The 22,309-nt window shown below is 51.1% G+C and overlaps 1 protein-coding gene across 4 annotated transcripts in view; it reads left to right on the top strand.

The window, feature by feature from the left end:
* Nucleotides 1-19,827, top strand: part of CPLX2 (complexin 2) — an 84,347-nt gene extending 64,520 nt beyond the window's left edge. For 3 of the 4 annotated variants that reach the window (XM_025434355.3, XM_025434351.3, XM_025434354.3), the window contains 3 exons: nt 14,343-14,462; nt 14,611-14,786; nt 15,550-19,827. In XM_025434355.3, the coding sequence (XP_025290140.1) occupies nt 14,432-14,462; nt 14,611-14,786; nt 15,550-15,747 (405 nt within the window). In that variant the 5' untranslated portion in view covers nt 14,343-14,431 and the 3' untranslated portion in view covers nt 15,748-19,827. Of the gene's footprint in view, nt 1-7,140; nt 7,363-14,342; nt 14,463-14,610; nt 14,787-15,549 lie in introns of those variants that run through there. The other variant, XM_025434352.3, reaches the window with a different exon arrangement.
* The last annotated feature ends 2,482 nt before the right edge of the window (nt 19,828-22,309 follow it).

The following is a 22,309-nucleotide window of genomic DNA, read 5'->3' as shown; positions in this document are numbered from 1 at the left end:
TCTAAGTTTCAAATTATCTTCTTTCTTGTCCCAACTTAAACAAACTCAAGGAAATCATGAGGCCAAGTTCTCTGGCCAAGACTAGAAAAGGGAGGTTTTTGTCTAATGGTTGCACTGCCCCCCAAATGCCAGAGGAGACCCCCACCTTGCACAGGTGTTGGAAGGAAAGAGAATCCAAGCTTGCTGAGGCTCGACAGCTGTCTCCCAAAACAGTGTCTTTATGTGAGCCTCACAATTGCCCTGGGACGGTGGGATTATCCCCTCACTTTCACTGAGGTGGAAACAGAGTCTCCAAGAAATCTCACACCGTCTGGCTTGGTGGCAGGGCCGGGATGGGGGCGGGCAGGGCAGAGGGCTGTTGAGCTTGAACCCATGGCTCTTTGTGGCTGGAGCCTGAGATGATTTGGCCGCCCTGGAGGCAGCCACCCTGTCCTTTCCCTGCTTTGGGCTTCCAGTCCCATCTGGCTTGCAAGCTGTGTGTATTTCATTCTGCTCCCCAGAGCTGCCTCTTCACTAGGACAGCACTTAGCATGTTGTATTATCGTCAACTGTTTGTGGCCATCTCTCCCCCGCCTACTTCTGAGTGCTTCAAATCGGAGGCTCCAGTCTGAAAGGATCTTGAGTGTGCGCATCGGTCCGTGTGCTATCCCTCGATGGAGTATATGCATCTCTCACTGTGGACTAAAGAGGGGGAGAGAAACTCTGAAACTTCCTATACGTCTTTGTCTGCCTCGGAGAGTGCCTGGCATAGCACAGGCCCTCCATACATGGTGGCTGAACGAATGACTGAGTGAACAATACCTGCCATGGAGGGCTGAGGGCTGACGTCCATAACATCCCTACAGCAATGCTTGGGACGCTGCATGTGTTCTAAGAAGTGTGGAGCTATATGCTGAGTTGTGACTAAGAAGGAATACTTACACCGGAGCTAGGAGTTTCCTTAACCAGCTGTGTGGCACTAAAAAAAAAAAAAAAAAAAAAAAGAGGCCCTTCCCTTTTCAGGAACACTGGGTTAGATGACTAGAAAGTTATGCTTTCACTGCTGATTTTCTTATGCATGCTTCATCTCCTCCCTTCACTCCACTCCCCTACACACACACACACACACACACACACACGCCCATCAATCTCCAAAATAGCATTCTGCTCTCCCTCAGAGTTCTCTCTCTCTTTCATTTTTTTGACCAGAAGCTCCATGAGCTTATTAACCTCTGTTGTTTAGTCCATGTGCCTCAAATATGAAACAGCAATGATGTCCCCTCCGATTCATTTTATCAAAGAGCAGGATCTGTTCTGTGGGCCAGGGTGTGCAGGTCCTAAATGGAAAGCATAAGTCATTTCCAGCTCACTAGCTCCATAAATGCAGGGGTTCTGCCAGCTGCCTTTGCACCAAGATGGAAAGAACATTTATCTTCACAAATGTAGGCGACACCGTGGAGGCAGTCCTACAAGGGACAGGGGAAAAAGCCTTCCATTCCAAAAGGAGTGATGAGGCTGAAAAGGAAAAGTTCCTCCTAGAACAGGAACAAAATCGCACTTGAGGGTCACTTCCAACTCCACAATTCTAGGTGTTAAGATTCATAGGATCTAAGACCCTAAAGTTGGGAGAGAATGTGTGTAATTAGTTGGATCTAAGCTTTTGTGCATCCTAAAATATTCTATGATTTCATGATCCAGTATTTTTGTTTACTATAACACTACAGCCCAGAATCATCTGAGTCTCAGATTTTAGTGGCCCAAGGCAAGGGTTTTTCAACTAGTGGGTATATCAAAACCACCTGGGGGCTTGATGCTGATGCAAATTCCTGGGATCCTATCTCAGAGATTTTGGTTTGGTCCACATGGGAAGTGGCCCCAAAATCTTTTTTTTAACAAGTCTCCCACCCCCAGTGGCTCAGAGTAAGGGTGGGCCACTCTTGGACATACAGTGTTTCAAGAGCCTGTCATTCTAGATGTCATTCTAGATTCTGTGACTCTAAGTGTGATCCTAAAAAGGCCTTTGCTCGTGATTCTAGTATTCTGGAACTCTGTTACTCTGTTTCCGTGTGCCTAAGCAGAGGATTCTAAGGTGTAAAAATTGCCTTTCTGAGCATAAGCTTCACAGGAAGGAGGGGGAAAGGATGTCGCGAGGATGGAGGGACATTCTGGAAGGGGAACCTCTTGAGGACACGGAACACACTGATGTTTCACCTTTTGTGCCTGAGCAAGTCCAGGGCTAGGACACAAATGAGGAGACTTGGAGGGATGCACTGTCTGGCTCTGCACTGACATGAGCATATAGGGCCATCAGGAAGAATTCCTGATAGAAAGGGTGGTCCAACCACATGATGGAGAGCTGGAAGGACTTAGATTGGAGGACGGGAGGCAGAAGTCCCAGGGTTTACACCAAAACATCCTCCTGTACCAGATGGTAGGGGAACTACAGACTGGTGTGGCAGGCAGGAAAATGTAAGGTTTCAGGGAAGCTCAAGACGAGAGGGAGTAACTGTGTGGGGATATCCCAGGGTACAACACGTGGGCTGAAAGAGGACTGCTTTGACGTGCTAATAAGTGCCTGGATCCGGGAGGGTGGGGATGGGATGAAGGATGGGATGAAGGATGGCAGAGGACCTCTGAGGAGCTGGTAGGAGGATGCTGGGCTGGGGAGGGGCTCTGAGTTAGGGGTAGGGCTCTGGGATAGAAAGGGGCTCCTCAGGGGATTTACACACACACGCACTCTATGCAACACCAATGAGTCAGGGTTCAGATGGGGAGCCTGGAACCCTCCTTTCAAGAAACAGAAGTGGATAATAGAGAATCCAAAGGTTTATGCAGCTTCCCAGGTGGGGCAGGAGCTAGCAGGTGAGGTTGCCAAGAGCCTCTCTGGTGGGGGAGAAAGGGAAAGGGAGAAATCCGTCACACTCAGTGACACATTTATGCCTGCACAGTGATAATGACACACTTTTGGCTACACATACACACCCTTTCTGTCCCAACAATGACAGTGACACATAGGCTAGTCCATTGTGACACACTTACACCTCTATCCTTACCAGTGATGATGGCATCATTTCATATTGATGGCAACACCCTATCACCTGTGTCATCTCTCCTGGACAGTGACACTAAAACATACACCATTACACAGAAATGGTGATGTCCCAAGAGCCTTTGCATCTGCCACACTAAATGGTACCATCTGTGGTTGTACACTGCAGAACCTGCACAGCTGTAGGTGGTGACTTTGCCTTACCCTCAACCCATCATACAATGCCATTAACATATTCCACTGTGACAACAACCCACTTGGCTTTACAGCTGTGATACACTCACACCAGAGACACTCCACATCAGGAGGGATACACCACCACACACTGAGAATCACATGGTGACAGGCCTACACCTGTCCTACTAGCACCTGTGTCCCTCCATATAGATGCTGCCTACTGCCACCTGCATGGTCCCTCACTGGTGGGCACACACACTTATGCACCACTGCACACCAATGGGTGTACCTTCACACTGCCACTCCATGTTGAAGGAGACAGACTGGGCCCCTGGCCTCACATCCTGACAATGTCACTCTAGCTATTATCAGTGACAAGAAGAGAGGCACTCATTAGCTGAGTGAGGTGGCCTAGAGCCCTTCCTGTGCACCACCCCCATGGTTCTGTTTCTGCCTCTGGCACACAGGCCACCCCCTCAAACCAAGACCAACTCTGCCCCTCCAGGCTCAAGTTAGAATGGCAGGTGGTGGAGTCAGTGTCTGGAGCATTCAGATGCTTCCCCGCACCCACCAGCTCAACTCCCAGCTGAGGTCAGCCCAGCCAGCAAGCTCTTCCTCATATCCCGCATTGCATCCAGAGTGCCTTCTGGACTGAGGCAACTGCAGGAAAGAAATGGGCTGACCTTTGGACAAACGCCATTCTCACTGATCACTGCATTTATGGTCTGTGACAGTTGTCATTCTTCACACACTGTTCCTCGATCCTCACACAAAGTACTGACATTAGCTCTCTTGATTGGTTTCCTAGTGAACATTCAAAGCATGTACATACTATTTTAAAAATCTGTTCAAATCTGGCCCCCTGCCCCAGACCACAGGGCTTATAAATAGAAGTGGAGATTCAGCACGAGCTAGGGTAAGACACCTTAAGCAGAGCTACATCCATATTTTACCAGGTGACTCTTAGAAACTATCTACAGAGTGGGCTAGGCAGAGCTGCGGCTGGCTGGGGGAGGGGGGCTCACAGCGGGCTGAATTAGAGATGCAAGAGATGAAGGAGATGCGGACAACCCACATGACATGAGGACCCCAATCTGGGTGTGAATTCAAGGCAGGTTTTTTTTTTTTTTTTTTTTAAGTGAGAAACTAGAGAACAGGGAAGATGATAAATGTCAATGTAAAGAAAATCTGCAGAGCAAAAGTTACATTTCCATAGGCTGTGGGATGTGTCAGATGAGAAAGCAGCCCAGGGGGGTGAAAGGACCCCAGAGCTAGGTGGCAGGCAGGCCTGGGCTGGAATCTTGGCCATGCCAAAGACTCACTGTATCTCTCAGGGGATCAACTATCCCATCTTGGAAATAGAGGTTTGTGTGAACTAAAGGAGAGAATGTAATTTGTGCAGAGCACCAAACTGAGCATCTGACACATAATGGGGGCCTGATGGTTGTATGATTAGTGGTATTATAATCATTAGGAAATGGCTAAAATATTTAGTGATTTTTCTACATGGACAGTATTTAGGAACCATGTCTAGGCTGGCAAGAGCAGTCAGGGAGCAGTACTCAGCTCTCCACCATCTTTCTTCAACAGAAAGCATCAGTAGCCACAGTGCCCTGATTTATCCCTAATCATTCAACGAGACGAAGCCAATTAGGCTTGACTGAGCTGTCCTTTTATTCACCAGTAAGATTTTCTATAGCTATACATGATTCATGTCAGCTCATACAGTTTTTTATAGACTCACAGAAGCTTGAGTTCAAAGGGGACATTAGCTGTCACCTGCCACCCAACTGTCATTTTCCAGGGAATGGGGAACTCACTACCTAATATGAGGCAGTCCGTGCTATAGCTGGACAGCTCCAAATGATAAAAGATTCTTCCTCGTAGAGCTTCTGTCTGCCTCCCTTTACCTTTCCCCCATTGCCCTAATTCTGTCTTCAGGGCTGGTAAAAACAATAGTACTCTTTCTTCCTCACAGTGGTCATTCATTCATCCAATAAGCATTTCCTTAGCACCAACTTTGTCAGGCACCATGCTAAGTGCTGGAATTACAAACTGAGCAAGTCTTGCCACTGCAGCATTTTCTCCTCCAAGTGAAACACCCTTAAATCCTTCATCTCTCCTTCATTTGGTCTGATTTCCAGACACCCACCATCTAACCCACTCTTTCTCTCCTAAACACACACAAGCTTATTAAATCCATCTTAAAGTATGGTGTCCAGAACTGACCTCAGTATTCTTCTGAAGGCCAAGTTGGATTTTTAGCCCAGCTTGGTGGATGTTCATGTTAAAGAAAATGCCCATTGTGGAAAAACCCCAGTTGTAACTAGAGTGCTGCCAGCCAGGTCCCATTCACTGAGCTTCTGTTCTAGAAGCACAGGGAGAAAGGAAGGAGAAGGAGAGAGAGGAGGAGGACTGTGAGTCTTGAAATGACATGGTGTCTATCTCCCTACCCAGAACTCCCCTCAGGTATTAGTGGCAAGTCTAAATCACTCTAATCAAACAGCCTCCCCTCTACCCTTCCTCTATTAGTGTCTGCCTCAGGAAAGGTAAGAAAAATTTTAAATGAGCATGCTGATGGCCCAACACATTGTTAAACAGAACTCAGCCATAAATGAAGGGCCTTCGCTATACCAAGCCCCATAGCCTATAAGGGGAGAACAGAAGATGACTCTACAGGTGAGGAGGATGGTTCCATCAGTAGCCTCTGACCTGTGGAGGCCCCTTGCTTTAAGCTCTCTGCTGTGAACTTGTGCAAAGGAACAGTCCCCTCCTTTTGGAACAAAATCATACATCCTTCCTCTCTCAATCCTGTCCCTCTGCAGCTCTTGCTACTCCCTCCTTGGAAGGAAGCCATCCCCTTACAGAAGCAGAAGTCATCTCCACTCTGACATAACCTCTGATTGATGCATAAATTCCTGCAAATCTTTCAAAGGCCTGATGCAAGGTCCCTCCTCTCCTAAGCCATTTTCTTACACATTGGTCTGGATTAAAGGAAGCATTTTAGAGCCAAAAGATGGCAGGCAGAATGAAGAGGCTCAATAGGAGAGAGTAATAAAATGAGAAATGAGTGCGAGAGGAGAAGGAAAGTCCTGGGGTGGGGGTGGGGGTGGCGGCGTAGATGTTGCCCTGCCTCTTGAAGGTCCCTTTTCTTCCCTGGGCATAGAAAGAATTAGCCTTCTAGAATAAAGTTTGCTAAAGGATTCCTTATTACTCACAGGATATCAGATCTACAAGGGATTGGCAAGGGAATTTTATACCGTATTTTGCAGCAGTCTTCTTCCTCTGGGTCCACATGAAGGATTCCTTACTTCTTGTTGGGGCCTTACCCACATGATCCATTGGTGTTTCTTCAGCACTCTTGTGCCAGGACATGATGCTGAGGGGCTGTAAAGATGATGTGATGGTGACCTGTAGGAGCTCACAGGCAAAAGACAAGCAAACAGGAACAAGAGCCTCTGAAACAGGGGTGTGTGACTAGGCGTGACAGAAACCCTGAGAAGAGCGTGACCAATTCTTCCTGGAGGAATCAGGAGGGCTTTCCTGAGCAGGTGATTTTTGAGTTTGCTTTAAAGAACCCTCCACCCTCAGTGCATTGAGGCAATAAGCTTGTGGTCTTAAAAGCTCCGGCCAGGACAAGTGGCTGTAGGGGAGGTTGGGGGCGTCTTGGGGGGAGAGGACAGCAAAAGGTGGAGGAAAGGGACTGGAGAGAGAAAAGAGGGGAGAAGGAGGAAGAATGGGAAAGGGAGAGGAAGGGGGAGGAGGAAGAGAGAGGAGAGAGGGAGGAGACAAGGGGGAGAGCAAAAGAAGGGGGAGGAGAGGGATAGGCAGAGGAAGAGGGAGAGAGAGAGAGCGAGGGTGAGAGAGGGAGGGAGAGAAAGAGAGAGGGAGGGAGGGAGGGAGGGAGGGAGGGAGGGAGGGAGGGAGGGAGGGAGGGAGAGAGAGAGATTTGAATTTCCCATCTGGAAGGGGAGCGGTAGCACGTCAGGACCAGGCTGAGGGGCGTGATTGGAGGGCGCCTCCGGCAGCCGCCGCGGCCCCAGCTCGCCCGGTGGAGTTGCACGAGGCGGCGGCGGGAGCTGGAAGAGCAGAAGGAACCGCCTCGCTGAGTACGCCCGGCGCCCTGCAGCGGCTCGGACGGTTTCGTGGGCCGCCAGGTCGGTGCTGACCCCGGGCCGGGAGGGCGGAGCCGGGCTGTGGGCGGCAGGGTCCCGGCTCTCGCTGTGAGGCTGCGGGGCAACCTGGGAGGCTGGGGGTGCGGCTTTGGGGGGACAGCTCCCCAAGGCCGGCCGGGCGCCGGAAAGGGCGGCTGCGCGGCAGCAGCTGGGACCCTCCCGGGCGCGCTCGCTGCGGTGCTGAAAGGACAGCTCCCCGCGAGGCGACGCGAGCCGCGGCGGGAAGGGGTGAAGCCGGCGCCGACTGGGAGGGCGCGGTGGGCCCGGGACCCGGAGACCTCCGGGCAGAACAGAAGCCCGGGACAGCCTGGCTCCCGGGAGGCAGGACCGCCCCGAGGGCGCGGGAGACTCAAGTCTGAACCTAGAGAACTTCGAGCTCACGGGGTTGGGGATGGGGTACGTCGATACAAGCTACTTCAGGCTGTTGTTAACCTGGAAGCCTCCGGAGCCCTCTTGCCCCAGGAGGAGGGAGCCGCCCCGGAGGGGCTTAAGGCTCCGGGAGTGAGTCAGAGGGCGCCGGGAGGGGGGCGGACAGGCCGAAGGGGGAGGAGAGGAAAGCCTAAAACGTGGATTGGAGGTGAGAGGCCAAGGGGACTATTTGTCCTCGGAGGAGGAGCAGCCGAGGTTTGGCCAGCGCACGTTCTCTACTTGGGGTCATTAGTTACTGTCCCATCTAAGACCCTCGCGGGCCCCATTCTGCCCCCTCCCCCATCAAAGTTTGATACCTGGCTGGGTCTTGGGGTTGGAGCTTTGTGTGTTGGGGGAGGGGCGCTCTCAGTGGCCAACGAGGAGCTCCATGGCAGAGCTGCTGGCTGTGCTGGCCTCCGCAGGGGACCGGGAGAGGGGCGCCTGGATTCTTATCCTCTTCTGCGGGGGGACCGCGAAGCCCCCGCCAATTCCGCTTTTCTGAGGGAGCGGGTTCCCTTACCCCCTCCCATCCTCCACTGCCCCATTCCCCTCCCCCAGTGCTTCTCCCTTCCAGGGGCGTAGAGCGGGGGTGGGGTGGGGGATGAAGGGACATCCCCTGTCTCAGCCATCGCCATTAGCATTAGGGTCCCCTGTGAAAAGCAAATGAGTGTTGGATTGAGTAGCGGTGAATACTGCCCGGACTTAAGCCATAAGAACAGAAAAACAGCCACAAGGACAAACACTGCAGGTGCCCGAATCTGCTTGTCGGATGGGGGTGGTGGGCCAGTCCCAAAACCGCTTGGGGCTCAGGAGGCCAAGCCAGAGGAGATACCTCCGCTGCCTTCGGGCTGGGACATGCTGGAGGAAGTCCGAGAAGGAAAGCTGAAGATATGTCCTAGGTCTTGGATGCGCTAAAGGCACGGAAACGTGCTGCAGCAGCATCCCTCTTTCTCCCTGTTTTTGTCTCCCCTCCCCCAGCGCCGCACCACCACCACCACACCCCACAACCACCACCACAACCACCACCACCACCGCCACCACCACCACCACCACCCTTCCCGCGCAGGGATACACCACGGTCTCCCAGAGAACCACTGAGGAGCGCCTCCTGGTGGTCTGGCCAAAATCCTCAACTGCATGCAACCTGCCCGACCTCAGCACTCCTACAGGCATATGGCAAAATATCTACACACACGCCTGCACACACGCTCACGCAGACTCACATGATGCCTAAGTTCAGAGTTAAACACACAGGATCATACTCTGAATGCGTACAATCACATACTCGCTGATATACACTAAATTCAACCCAGCAAGTATGTCAGGAAGGTTCTACCATGAACCAGGAGATGTTATGGACTCTGGGATAAGGGAAATAAACAAGATATAGGTCCTGCCCTGAAAAGAACTCAGAGTGATCAGGAAGGGAAAGACACACAGCTGGGCAGAGCACATGAGCTGGAGGCAGGCAAGGCTGCCCTAGAAAGTACCATAGGTCTCTGAAGAGGAAGACACCGTCACGTCTCACCCAGGAGATGCAGGATATTTCATAGAGGGAGTGACTTGAGAGGGATCTTTGAAAATTAATATTGCTACTGCTAAGGATGATGACGATGATGATGATGATGATGATGATAGCTAATACATACGGAGCACCTACTATGTGCCAAACACTACGCTGAGCACTTTATTTGCATTATCTCATTTAATGTTCACAACATGCCTTAGGCATAGGCATTACCGTCTCCATTTTACAGATGAGAAAATATTAAGTCACTTGCTCAAGGTCACTTAGTAAGTTGTGAAGCTAGGATTTGAACCGGCAGAGATAACGTTAAGAGGCTCCCGGGCTGTAAAAAGAGCATGAACAAATGCCCGGTGGTTTTCAAATAGAATATGTGTTGGAGTATAGCTGAAGCAGAGCCACATGCAAGGGATGGGAAACTAATGGCAAGGTAGGCAGGTGCCAGATTCTGCAGGACTTGAAGGTCAGCACAAGGACTATGGTAAGTTTAACAAGGCCGTGGGGAGCCATTGCAGGGTGTTTTTGAAGAGCAGATCTGCCCTTCTGGACAATTAATTGAACAGCCATGTGGAGGATGGATGAGAACTGAGGGAGGGACAGACTTAGAGGTTATGCACAAATTCAGAACCTTGAGGCCCTGAACCAAGACATTAGCAGCCTTAGGATAAGAGGGTGTGGATGCAGGATGTACCATGAAGCTACAGTCACTGGACTTCTCTCTTAGCACCCCATCTCAATTTTAACTCACCAATTCCTTGTGTGGTCTTTTGTCCAGTGTCTTCCTCCCCCAAACTGAATGCTGTGAGAGCAAACTGACTCCCTTCTTCCCTGCCACAGCCCAGCATTGAGAACAGTGTTTGGCAGAATAGATACTCAAAGAATATCGGTAGTGTGATTGAGTGATTGAGTGAGTGAGTGAGTGAGTGAGTGAGTGAATGAAGTCCCTGACTCCAGAATTTTCAGCTGAGGCAACTGGAAAAAACACGCTAGAAGAAAAGATGATTGGGTGAGGAAAGCAAGGGTGAGACTGATCTTTGGACAGATTGAATCTGAGATTATCCATGTGACGATATCCAGCAGAGAATTAAATGTGCAGGTGCAGGGGAGTGTCTGTGAATAAAGAAAGGCATAAATCAATAGGGTTGGTGAGATTCCCAAGGCAGACAGTGGGGGGAGGAGGGACAGCAGAAGGGGGAAGAGGGAGAGAGATTGGGGGAACATTTACATTTTAAAGGAAAGAAGTCAGCAAAGGAGAGAGAGAAGACTTGTCTGAGAAGCAAGCTGAAGATCACAGGAGTGCTCTGTCATAGAATTCAGGAGATTCAAGAAGACGGCTGAAAAACAGAGAGATGGGGAGAGAATAGGGGTCCATCATCAACATCTAATGCTACAGAGGGATGGGAGAGCTGGAGAGCTGTGAAAACACTCCAGGGTCTGGAATCTGGGAGGCCTCTGGTGATTCTGACCAGGGCAATTTCGGTGGCAGTACAGAGGCAGCAGATCTCTGATCTCACAGAGCTGCAGCTGACCCAGAGGTGAAAGAGTGGAGGCTCCAAGTGGAGACCCCTTCATCACAATGGAAGAGGGCAGAGATTAAGGGAAAGGTGGTTCAGAGCGGGAACTGGAGAAGAGAGGGGATAAGAGACCTATAGAGAAGAGACTGAGGATGTGAGGAAGAAGGAGCATGAAAGATTCAAGGAGGAGGTGTAAGGAGAGAAGATTTGCAGCTCAGGCAGACAGATTAACTTCAGGGGGAAGGAGGGAGCCCTTGTCTTCAGAAGCTAGGAAGGAAGGTTGCAGGAGCTGGCATCAATCATTTTGATAATGATAGCAGTCACCATTTACTGAGCCCCCCTCATGTGCCAAACACATTGCATCCATTGTTTCTAAATTTTCAAAGTGGTATTGTAATCCTCACTTATAAGGAAGAGAGGTTAAGTCGATTATTCACCATCATAGAGCTAAAGAGTAGCAGATTCAGGATCGGAGTCAGGTATGCCTGACCCAAAGCCCACAAGCCTTCCAATGCACCACATGAAGTGGGAGGAAAGTCACCTGCTGAAAGGAATGGGGTAGGAGGACATTGAGCCTTGAGAAATTGGCTAGAGGAGCCTCAACCAGATGAACAAGAAATTACTTGAATGCTGAGAGAGCCTCACTGGAAGTGGGCAGCAGGACTCTAGGGTGAACCCAAGAAGCTGCTAAAAAATCCCAGCAGGCTTCAACGGCGGGGGGGGGGGGGGGGGGGGGGGGCCTAGAAGGACAAGTATGTAAGTATCCAGAAGACTCAGTCCACAACTGAGTAGATGTACTTTGCATATGTGGGGGGGGGGCAAGGAAGGGTAATCAATGGTAATCAATGTTTACTGAATAAATACTTAGAAGCATAGAGTCCAGAGAAGCAGATGGTGTGGTGATAGAGAAATGGCATGTTGACTTGAATGGTGCCATGGGATATCCAGAGGGAGGTGTTCAAGAGGAAGGCAAGTGTATTTCTTGACTCATTTATTGCCTATTTCCCTATGCACACACACATACATACTCACACCACACACACTCCAGAATGTAATCTGCATGAGGGCAGGGTGTTGTCTGTCCTTTTCACTATTATACCTCCAGTGCCTAACACACTGCCTGGTACATAGTAGGTGCTCAATTAAAACTTGTTGGATAAATGAATATAGTGGTCTGAGAGCCCACGGAAGATGTCTAGGTATCATTAAAGCCCAAGTAAAGATGAGTTCCCCTAGGGAAGCATTACAGAGGAAAAAGAGGCAGGGGCTAAAGTCAGAGTCCTAGGGAACACACTTACTGAAGAAAGGAAAAGAAAAAAAGAGGAGGCAGCAAAACTGAGGGGTGGGGGGGAGAGGGATTAGTAGGAGAGAAGAGTGCAGAAGGAGATGAGGGAGGGGAAAGAACTGAGTCACAGAACCAAGACAGGAACATGATTTGAGGATACAGTGGGGTGGCCAGCAGTTCAAATGCTGTAGAACTACTCCAACAGAACCACTGGAAAGAGGGCCCAGAAAATCATCTGGTCCAGGAGAGAGACTTGCCAGAGCAGCAAGTTAAGGATGAGGCTGGACCTAAAGCCCAGGTGCCTTGTGGACCCATTTGAGACATCTCAAATTGGAGTCCTGCGTCCTCCACCGCCACCTGCCTATTCCTTGAGCTGCATGTAAACACAGAGGAGGAACCCAATAGTTCCTGAAATCATTTGATTATTAAATTGTTCCTTTCCTGTTCTTAGAAATGCAGACTCTTTGCAATGTTTTTGAATTGAGTGAAAACATCTTAATTGACTGAGCTGAGCTGCCTTCAAAACTCAGAATTTTGGGCCAGGGTGGGTTCTCTTGCATTTCCTGGAAATCCTGCTCCTTTTTTGCATGTCCTTAAAAATATGCAGTCAGCCACTGCCAACATTAACTGGTAAGGGCTACACACAAGGCACCTGACCAGTATCTCCTCTTCTTCAAAAGTCAGTACAAGGGCAGACTTAATCCTCTTCTCACTGGCAGGAAGCACACTGCATTCTCAGGGGGTCACAGCCAGGGAGTATTGAGCCTGGACTGCGGACCAGGTATGTCTGACGCTAAAGCCCCTGGCACTGTTTTTCTACTCCATCATGATTTGCTGTCCTCCAAACAACCTGTCAGGTGGTATGATCATGTAGAAGTCCTCAAATAAACTCTCGGGCCCCATTTGATGGAAAGATCTCAGTCTGCTGATATGTTTTCTCATTTTGTAAGAAATGAGGAAAATCCATCAACAAACAGCCAGTGACCTTGAACTCAACCTGGTTGTGATACCACCCTGCGTCTCTGCCACCATTTCCCTTTTTCCTCCCAGCAAATTATAAGGACCCCAAGGCTGTGTAGGCTGACTGGCCTTGGGGAGGAGGCCTGGCCCGAGGCCACTACATCACAATTTGGATAGCTCACGGATGTTCCCATCAACACCCAAAAGCGGATTTGTGGTGGCTTTGTCTATGAAAAAAAAAAAACCCCAACAAACAGTGAAACTTAACGGTGAAAATCAAAAGGAAATCTCAGAGAGTTACAACATCAGGGTTCAAATTCTCCAGGATGTGGGGGGGAACAAGGTAGAAAGAGGTCAAAGGTGGAGGGAAGCTCTAAGCTCTCTACCCCTCCCCACTAACATCGGATGGAATAGTTCTACTTTTATGTATCTTGCATATTGAGATTCCCATTAAGATTTTATTTGGAGAAAACCTTCTGAGGCCAAAATAAAATAACAACAAAAACATAATAAAAACTGAAAGTCGATAATTTAGAGAGAAGGGGAGGGCTAACATAAGCTGAGTGCTTACAAGGCCCGTGCTTGGTACTTTAAAGGCCCTATGCCTCAAGAAGATTATTATGTCTCCAACCCCCCATGTGGTATTCAAAATTAAAATAAGTATTAAGCTATAAAACATGAAAACTTACATGTTTGTTTCAATAAAAGTAACTTATTTCTCCATTTGTCTAATTTCAGATGTCTAGATATGTTCATCCAAGCTGACCATTCTTTTTCTTAGCCAGCCTCTGATCTGCCAGGGCCCTAAACATGCTTATTCCACCTAGGGATTGATCCAGTGGTCCAGGCTGAAATTTTCTCCAGTCTCCACAGTAGCCCTGGCAAAAGAGTCACTGCCATTCTATCATACAGATGAGGAAACTGAGGCCTGAATGTCACATGGCAAATAAAGAATGAGGGTGGCATGAGAACCCACCTCTGCCTGACTCCAAAATCCAGCTTCTTTCTAGCACTCCTGGCTTCAACCAAATAAAAGCAATTCGGTCAAGATGAAGGTTTTAAAATCGGAATCCGAAGATAGGTGACCACATACATGTGCCTGGCATGCAGCAAGTACTCAGGAAATAGCCCCTTTCCATCTCCTTTCCAAGGGTGGCAGGGCATTGGGTCTTGGCCTCAGCTGATGGAGCCTAGGGCTTGAACCAGGGTGAGGCTGCCATCTGTCTGTGCAGAGGCCTCTCCCGTTTGATCCCCGACTCCTCTTTTGCAGGTTGACACATCTCCCTGAACCAGGCCTTGCCAGGAGCACTGCATGCAAACTCGGCTGCGCACTAGGGCACGCTAACTGGAGCTGGAGTCATGGACTTTGTCATGAAGCAGGCCCTTGGAGGTGAGGCCCGAGCCCAGCACTCCTCACTCCCGAACCAGGTCCCAAACCAGATGGGAGGGATACGCAGAGAACCAAGGCCCTCCTCTATCCCCAGCCCTGTCCCCCCACCCTGACCCCACCTTCTCCCTCCCCAAACCATCCACCGTAGGGGCCACCAAGGATATGGGGAAGATGCTGGGGGGAGAGGAGGAGAAGGACCCAGACGCTCAGAAGAAGGAGGAGGAGCGACAGGAGGCTCTGCGGCAGCAGGAGGAGGAGCGTAAGGCCAAGCATGCGCGCATGGAGGCTGAGCGTGAGAAGGTCCGGCAGCAAATCCGAGACAAGGTTGGCACCTCCCACCGCCCGCAGAGTAGAAGGCACCAAGGTCAAGCCCGTCCCCCTCAGAGCCCGGCCACAGGCTTCCCTGAATCCCTGCTCTCACCTTAGACCTCGCTTTCTCTGAGCGCCACTCTCCTCACAGGGTAAAAGGAGTATCACAGGAAAACCTCACTGGAAGGAGCGTTATGGGGATTAAATAAGATAATGCACATGAGAAGTGCTCCCTAATGTTTGCTGCTACGGTCCACAATCTTGTACCCAAGACGCTGAGACCAAATGTTTACCATCCAGAATTTGGGAATTTTAGGGAAGTACAGTAACAGGTGCCTTGAGCACCTGTTACTGTTACAAGTCATTCTCAATGGGTCTGCTGGGCTACCTATGCCAAACAGTTCAGTGCATGTCTAGTCTCACCACTGGGGGAAAAAAAAATCAAGGCATCCCATTAGCTCAAATCAAGTTTCATCATCCAAACATATAGGAGGACTTTCAGATGTCAAATCTTGGGGGATTTCAAAAGAGTGGAGAAGTTATTACAAGCAGGCATTAATTTTAAAGTAAACCCCATGCACTGACTTTCTTTTATGGAGCACCTGTTAAGACAGGCACAATCCTATAAGGAAGGCATCCTTATCCCCATTTTATAGATGAGAGGACTGAGGCTTGGGGAGTTTCCATGAGAGGCCCCAGCTGAGCCTCCATGATCTTGAGACCCACCCAGCTCTCTCTTTGTCCCATTCATGCTCATGTCTGCCCTCCTCCTCCCCAGTACGGGCTGAAGAAGAAGGAAGAGAAGGAGGCCGAGGAGAAGGCAGCCCTGGAGCAGCCCTGCGAGGGGAGCCTGACCCGACCCAAGAAGGCTATCCCTGCAGGCTGCGGGGACGAAGAGGAGGAAGAAGAGGAGAGCATCCTGGACACGGTGCTCAAATACCTCCCGGGGCCACTGCAGGACATGTTCAAGAAGTAATCGGCCCTCCTGCTCTGTTCCCACTCCACCTGTTACTTTTTTTTGTTTTGTTTTGTTTTGTTCTTTCTTTTCTTTTTATTCAGTTAAGTCTCAGTTCTGAAGGGGAAAACCTCAATTGACCTCTGCCCCCCTTCCCTGGCCAGGGACTCCTCCCTCTCAGTATTCCCTCACATACCCTTCATCCCAAGGTATCCAGCCCCCACCTCACTTCCACATTGCTTGAAAAAGGGAAGGCAGCTTCCCCCCTGTAGGGGGCATTGAACCCAGTGCCAGAGACACTGAGGGCCCCCTCCAGAAGCCTGAGGTCTATGCTAGTGTGGTAATCCCCATACATTCCTTCATGCACCCCACTGCCAGGAGGACCACCGTCCCCAGCCAGCCAAAGTAATGACACATTCCAGCCCTGCCCAGCATGCCGGCCTTTGGCCTCTGACTCACAGTGGGCCTCTAGGTCAGGGCAGGGGCATTGAGTGGCCTGGCCCTGAGGAAGGGAGTCAGGGTAAGCCTGCCCTGTGAGGACCCTGCCTGAGAGGCCCCGCTGTATTCTGGCCAGGCCTAGGTCTGGGCAGGAGGCTGGGGCTCTCCTTCTTCCCTCCCCCTGAGATGATACCCACCCCAGGAACACTCCTCTCCCAACCCCCACCTGAGGAGGCATAGCCCCTGCCAATTCAGTCCCTCCAAATGGATCCTCTTTGGACTTTAACTCATCTGTAGGGAGGCCCCAGGGTAAACAGCCCCTTGTTTCCCCCTATTCCACTTGGGTCCTGGGCCCCCACTGCCAGGCTAGGCCCGTTTGCCCAGCCAAGGGGCTGCCCAGACCCCCAGAAAATACTTGGAGCCATTGGGCAGCGATGGCCCATGCCATGGGACCCCACCACTGGTACAGCCAAGCTGCCCCCATTCCTATCCACCCCTCTTCCCCACCCCATCCTGTCCATGTGCCTCCAGGGCCCCATGGTCCCCAGGAGGACCCTAAGTGGCCAAAGCCCCAAAGCTTTGGGGAGAAGCCAGTTCCAACTTGACAGAAGGCATATGTTCATTCATCTGATTGGCCAAGAACAAACTCTCCTCTGGATGTGTGAAAATGGCCTTTGTTCCACACCACCCCACCCCAAACTGTCAAGACCTCCTGCTCAGGCAGGTGTGTAAGAACTGTTAGGGGAGGGGGTGGAGCAAATGAGACAGGAAAATGTGTGTTCATGCATGCATGAGTGCGTATGGCAAAGACTGCATCAGCATTGTGTGTCCAAAGATTGTACATATAGGTGTGTTGTTAGAGTGTGGGTATGTCTTGAGATTGTGTGTGTGTGCTAATTGCATCCCTGTGTTAGATAGAGATCGTGTACGGTAGGCAGCCTTATGTATGTGTGCTTGTTTGATGGGCTGTGTATGAATTGAGATTGTGTCATATCTGTTCTCTGGCCATCTTGTATGTGTCGTAGAATTTGCATGTGTTAGTTTGTGTCTGCATGTGTTTTCAAAATGGCATGCACGTCTGGAGAGATGGATATGTGTTAGATTTTGTAGAAGTATGTGTTTGAGAGAACGTCAGATGTGCTGAGACTATTGTGTGTATGTGTGTGGCTCTGAATAGGTAGTTGTGTGCAGAATGTGTGCTTGGGGAGAAAGAACCTAGGTAAGATGCCCCCCCACCCCCGTCTTGGCCCTAAAACCATTGGTCATAGGTGGCCACATCCAACAGGAGACCTTGTCCTTGGCCTAGAGTCCTCCCACCCTTAGGGGGTTCCTGCCTGAGGTCCTCAGAAGTCCACTGGGACTGACCTGGCAGTGCCCCGAGAAGCCATTCTGGGCCCCTACCAGGGCCTACCCCCAAAGCAGGGCCCAGGGAGGGGGCGACTTGCCTGCCCCGGAAGCTCCTGCCCCATGGACCCCAGTTTGCATTCTGCAGGTTTTCCATTTTAGTGGATTTATGCTTTTATTTCAGAGAGAGACATGTGTCCTCTCTGTCCGTTTCCAATAGTTAAAGCCATATCAGTTAGACTGCAATACTTTAAAGACGAGACAAAACAATCCATATGTTTAGGGAACCAGAAAAATCCCCTGGTCTGTCCCTTTTCTAGGGAGCAGGGCTCCAGCAGCTCCAGCTCCCTGGATTTGCCCTTCTCCCCCGCCCCCTCCCCTGTGCCCCTGTGTCTGTGCCTGTGTCTGTGATGGGGAGCCACCTCGCACCCCTATTGTCTGCTTGTCTGTGTCTCTTTTCCTGGGCAGGATGGTCATTCTCTAGAGCCCCGGGGTCCAGGGACAGAGACAGGCAGGGCCCAGTCCAGGGGCCCCAGGCTTTCCCAGACCCTGTGTGTGAGCCCCACCCAGGCACAGATGTGGATCCCCAGTATTCAAAAAAGTCTGCCCCTTGACAGGGGCACATAGATCTCACAGGTAGTGCCAGGGAACAACGGGTGCCAGATGGGCAGTGGAGACCGAGGCTCTGGAAGCTTCAGAAGAGCAGGGGAACTCAACTGTGCAAGATATCCCCGGTGGACCTGAGGGACCCCAGGCCCTCAGAGGATGTCCCTGGTGGCCTCCACAGCCCCCCTGCATCCCCAGAGCAGGCTCAGGGATTTTCCCATAGGACAGCACCCTCCAGACTGGCTGGATTAGTCTGGTGCACAGCCTAGATTCCTCCAGACTCCTCAGGCCTACTCCTGAGAAGCAGGACTAGAGGTCTTCCTGGAGGTGGGAGCAAGGGACAATTTCAGCATTGGGCATGCCTTCCTCTAACCACTGCCAGGTGATCATAGTCAGGTCCAGGGAGACATGATGACTGTCATTACTGATATAGACCTGACTGTGGAAAGAAGCTAAGGTGTGACCAGTGAAGATGTTGTGTGCAACACACTCAGGTAGAGGGAGAGGGGAAACAAAATATGTATGTAAATATGTCCTCTAGCAGGGAAGGGATGGTCACATGATGTACTTGGGGTAGGAGGTGTGTGTGGCCCACTAGATGGGAGGGGGATGAGTTTATCTCACATAAATGGGGCAACGTGCATATGATACACTTAGGAGGCTAGGATGGGGAGGGAGTGGTCCCAGAATTCAGCACACACATACAACATATCAGGGAGACATTCTCCAGCTAGGGAAATAAGGAGCAATCATTTAGATATGGCAAAAACAGTGAGATGCAAGGGAGTGGGCACACCTGATGTGGGCATGCGTGGTTGCCAAGGAAGGCCACTGCCAGATGTGCATGCCTGGAAGCTCACACCATCAGAGAGGAGGGAGAAGGCTTCTCCCATGCTGGGTGCTGGCAGTGAGCCAGGACTTCCACACATGGACATTCTCAGCTCCTGGAAGGTGTCCTTACTGGCAAAACTGTGTGGGGTCTTCTCCAAAGGCAAGCAGGAAGTCCAGAGACCCTCTTCAGTAGGGTGTGTGTGTGTGAGAGAGAGAGAGAGAGAGAGAAAGACAGAAGGAGACAGCGGGGGGAGGTGGGGAGAGAGAGACAGAGAGAAGGGGAGAGACAGTGAACAGAATGAAGTATTTCAGCACCCATCTCAGGTAGGACAGGTGGGTAAAGAAGCTACCCCACAGGCTATGGCTAGAGTAAAGTGGGCAGAACCCCAACCCCAAGAGCCCCCAGCACCTAGCTGGCAGGGTTGCCCACCCCACCACCCAACTGCTCCATCCTAGGGTCCTACAAGCCCTTAACTGGAAAGGCAGCTGGGGGTCAGATGGCTCAGGGGAAGTGTGCCTCCCAGGCCTGAAGACTTGCCTTCCCTGACCCATCCCCTACTCTCTTCCCTGCTCCTGCTACCCAGTCTTCACTAGGGAGAGACCAGGAGGTGCTTGTGCTGGCCCCAGGGTGGGGGCCCTAGTGAGACCCAGGTGAGGACGACCATCCTGCTCTCGCGGGGGAATCCCTTTCCCACATCTGTGCTGTGTCCTTGTTGCTCTGCTTTCTTTAAATGTGTCAGTGCCTGGGGGGAGGGGAGGGGCACCCTCTCATGCCCCCTGAACCTGACCAAAAGCCATGGCTGTTGCTCCCCCCTTTGTATGACGCAGATGCTAAGATGTACCAAACCAACCATGACAACAAAGAAAAGACCTTGTACAGCAGCTCTTGGTCTGTCTGCCCTCTTCTGTTCATTGGCATCACCAGGGCTACACAGGGGACCAGCTGAGGTGAAGGGGGGCTGACCTGCAATGCTCAAGAGGCCCTAGAATACCTTCCATTTTGCCTTCATGTCTGGTTGGGACACTGGAAATGATCCCAGAAATCAACTGAGACCAGAATCCAGGGCTGACCCAGAGATTCAGGGCCACTCACCTCCTGCCCCTCAAAGTAAAAGGCACAACGAACCCCTGGAGCTGGTGTTCCAGCCTGGTCACAATGCCCTGCACCCCATACCTCATCTCTGGCCATCCTTCTCCAAAAGTTCCTCAGGATATGGCATGCCAACATGAAGCCAGGTCCCATGGGTAGGCAAAGGTCACCGGTCATCCCACCAACACTGAGGGAGTTCCCACTGTGTGCCAGGCCATGTGTGAGAGCTGGGGACACATAAACAGGTTGCCACTGAGCATTGCTCCTAGACACAGACACTCCCCAGGCCTTGTTAAGCCAAGACAAGAGAACCCCCTTTCACCCTTGTCTGCCCCCACAATTGCCCTGCCTTAAGCTGGGCCTCATCTTTCCTCTATGTGGCTAGGTACCTCCCTCTTGTCACACACTGGCCTCCGATATCTGCCCTCTGTCCATCTTCTCCCCGCCACCCCACCACACCTAGAAGACACAGCAAAACAACAAACTTAACCATGTCACTCCCTTGCCCAACACCCTTCAATGGTCTTTAGGAAAGTACCTGCCTATAGGATAACATCAAAATTGTCAACATGGCCCTGTATGATATGACCCCAACGTGCTAGGTCAGACCCACACCCAACTCTGAGCCAAGCACCCTCTCACATACCATGCTGTTTGCAGGTTCCATCCCCTCTGCCGGGAATGAATGGTACCCTCTGGCTCCCGGAATATTTGTTGAACTTCTCAAAATCCAGCTAAGACGTCACCACCTGTGTGAAGGCCACCCTGACACAGCCCCACGCCCCCTGCCCACAGCAGTCTGTTGTCATGCTCACAACAGAGCATCAGAGCTGCGTGCTCAGACAGCACTGGGTTTGCTGGTGGGTTCTGTCACCCAGCAGAGTGATCTTGAACAAGCCACTTAACCCCTCTGAGTATTTGCTCACAAGTAAAATGGGATAATAATTGTTCTGACCTCCACAGTTGTGAGGAGTAAATGGGGTCACACACTCACACTCTTAGGACAGCGTGCTAAGCATTCAGTGAACGGCACCTTGCAAATTCTACTATAATTTACGTCGCTGCAATGTCTCCCTCTAACTTGGGAGCTCTACAGGGGCCATGCTGGCTGGTGCCTCCCAGCACCCACGGCAGAGGGTCCTCAGGAACCCTAACGCTAGCTCAAGGTCCAAGCACTCAATCTCTGTCTCTTCCACTTGGTGGCCACAGTCACTTTTCCTTCAGCTCTCTGTACCTACCAGACAGTAGGGGGAGGGGAGGCAGAGCCTGACCCCTCTCTCTTCTATGCCCTAATATCACCCATCCTGCCTTTCTCCCAGAGCAGCCCATCACTCTGGGCTCATCACACAAAGGGTAGCAGGTCTCCTGGACTCTCAGAGCCAGGGGAGCTCAGTGTGTGACAGGAGGCTACATTAGTTATCTACTGCTGCAGAACGAATTACCACAAACTTGGTGGCTTAAAGCAACACATGTTCATGATCTCAGTTTCTCATAGGAGGCCAGGCACCTCTGCTTCAGTGTCTCTCACCAAGCGGCAGTCAAGGTGTGGGCCAGGGTTGGGGTCTCAGCTGATAGTGAGGACCATTTCCACGGTCATGTGATTGTAGCCAAGATTTAGTTCCTGTTGAATTGGGGGCCTCAGTCCCCGGCTGGCTGTCGGCCAGAGGCTGTCCTTTGTTTCTCACTATGTGGAACCCTCTATTAGGGCAACTCATGACATGGCAGCTATCTTCATCAAAGTGTGCAAGCCAAGAAGGCAACAGAGAACATCAACTGGTAAGATGGCAGCCTCGGTGTTATGTAACCTGATTGGGGAAGTGACATCCCATCACTTTGGCCTTATTCTCTTGGTTAGAAGTCCATACCTATAAGCCCTGTCCATACCTATATAGAGAGGGTTACACATGATGTGAATAGCAGGGCAGGAATCACTGGGTGACTGCTTAGGGTCTGCCCCCACAGCGGCTGAGGCAACTCCCCCCTTCCCTACAAAGAAGCAGGAGTTGAGCAGGGCCTCAGAGGAGCCAAACCTCATCTCCCACAGGGTCCTGAGTGGTGGAGGAAGTGTGTCAGAGCAGAATTAAGAGCCAACAGTGGGCTCCCCCCAGGCTTCTGCAAGACCAAAGCCATTCCCAGAGCCAGGGGCTGGGCTCTGAGGGCCTTCCAAGCTCGAGATTGGAGAGAAATGGAACATGAGGGATTTAGGCTTCCCTGGAAGTCCATGTGTGTTCTTTCAGCATGCCAGATGCTGTTTTCCCAAGACCCAGGTACCCC

The sequence above is a fragment of the Canis lupus genome, chromosome 4 (assembly GCF_003254725.2).
Source record: "Canis lupus dingo isolate Sandy chromosome 4, ASM325472v2, whole genome shotgun sequence".
Classification (NCBI taxonomy): domain Eukaryota; kingdom Metazoa; phylum Chordata; class Mammalia; order Carnivora; family Canidae; genus Canis; species Canis lupus.
This window is presented reverse-complemented; position numbering and strand designations above follow the sequence as displayed.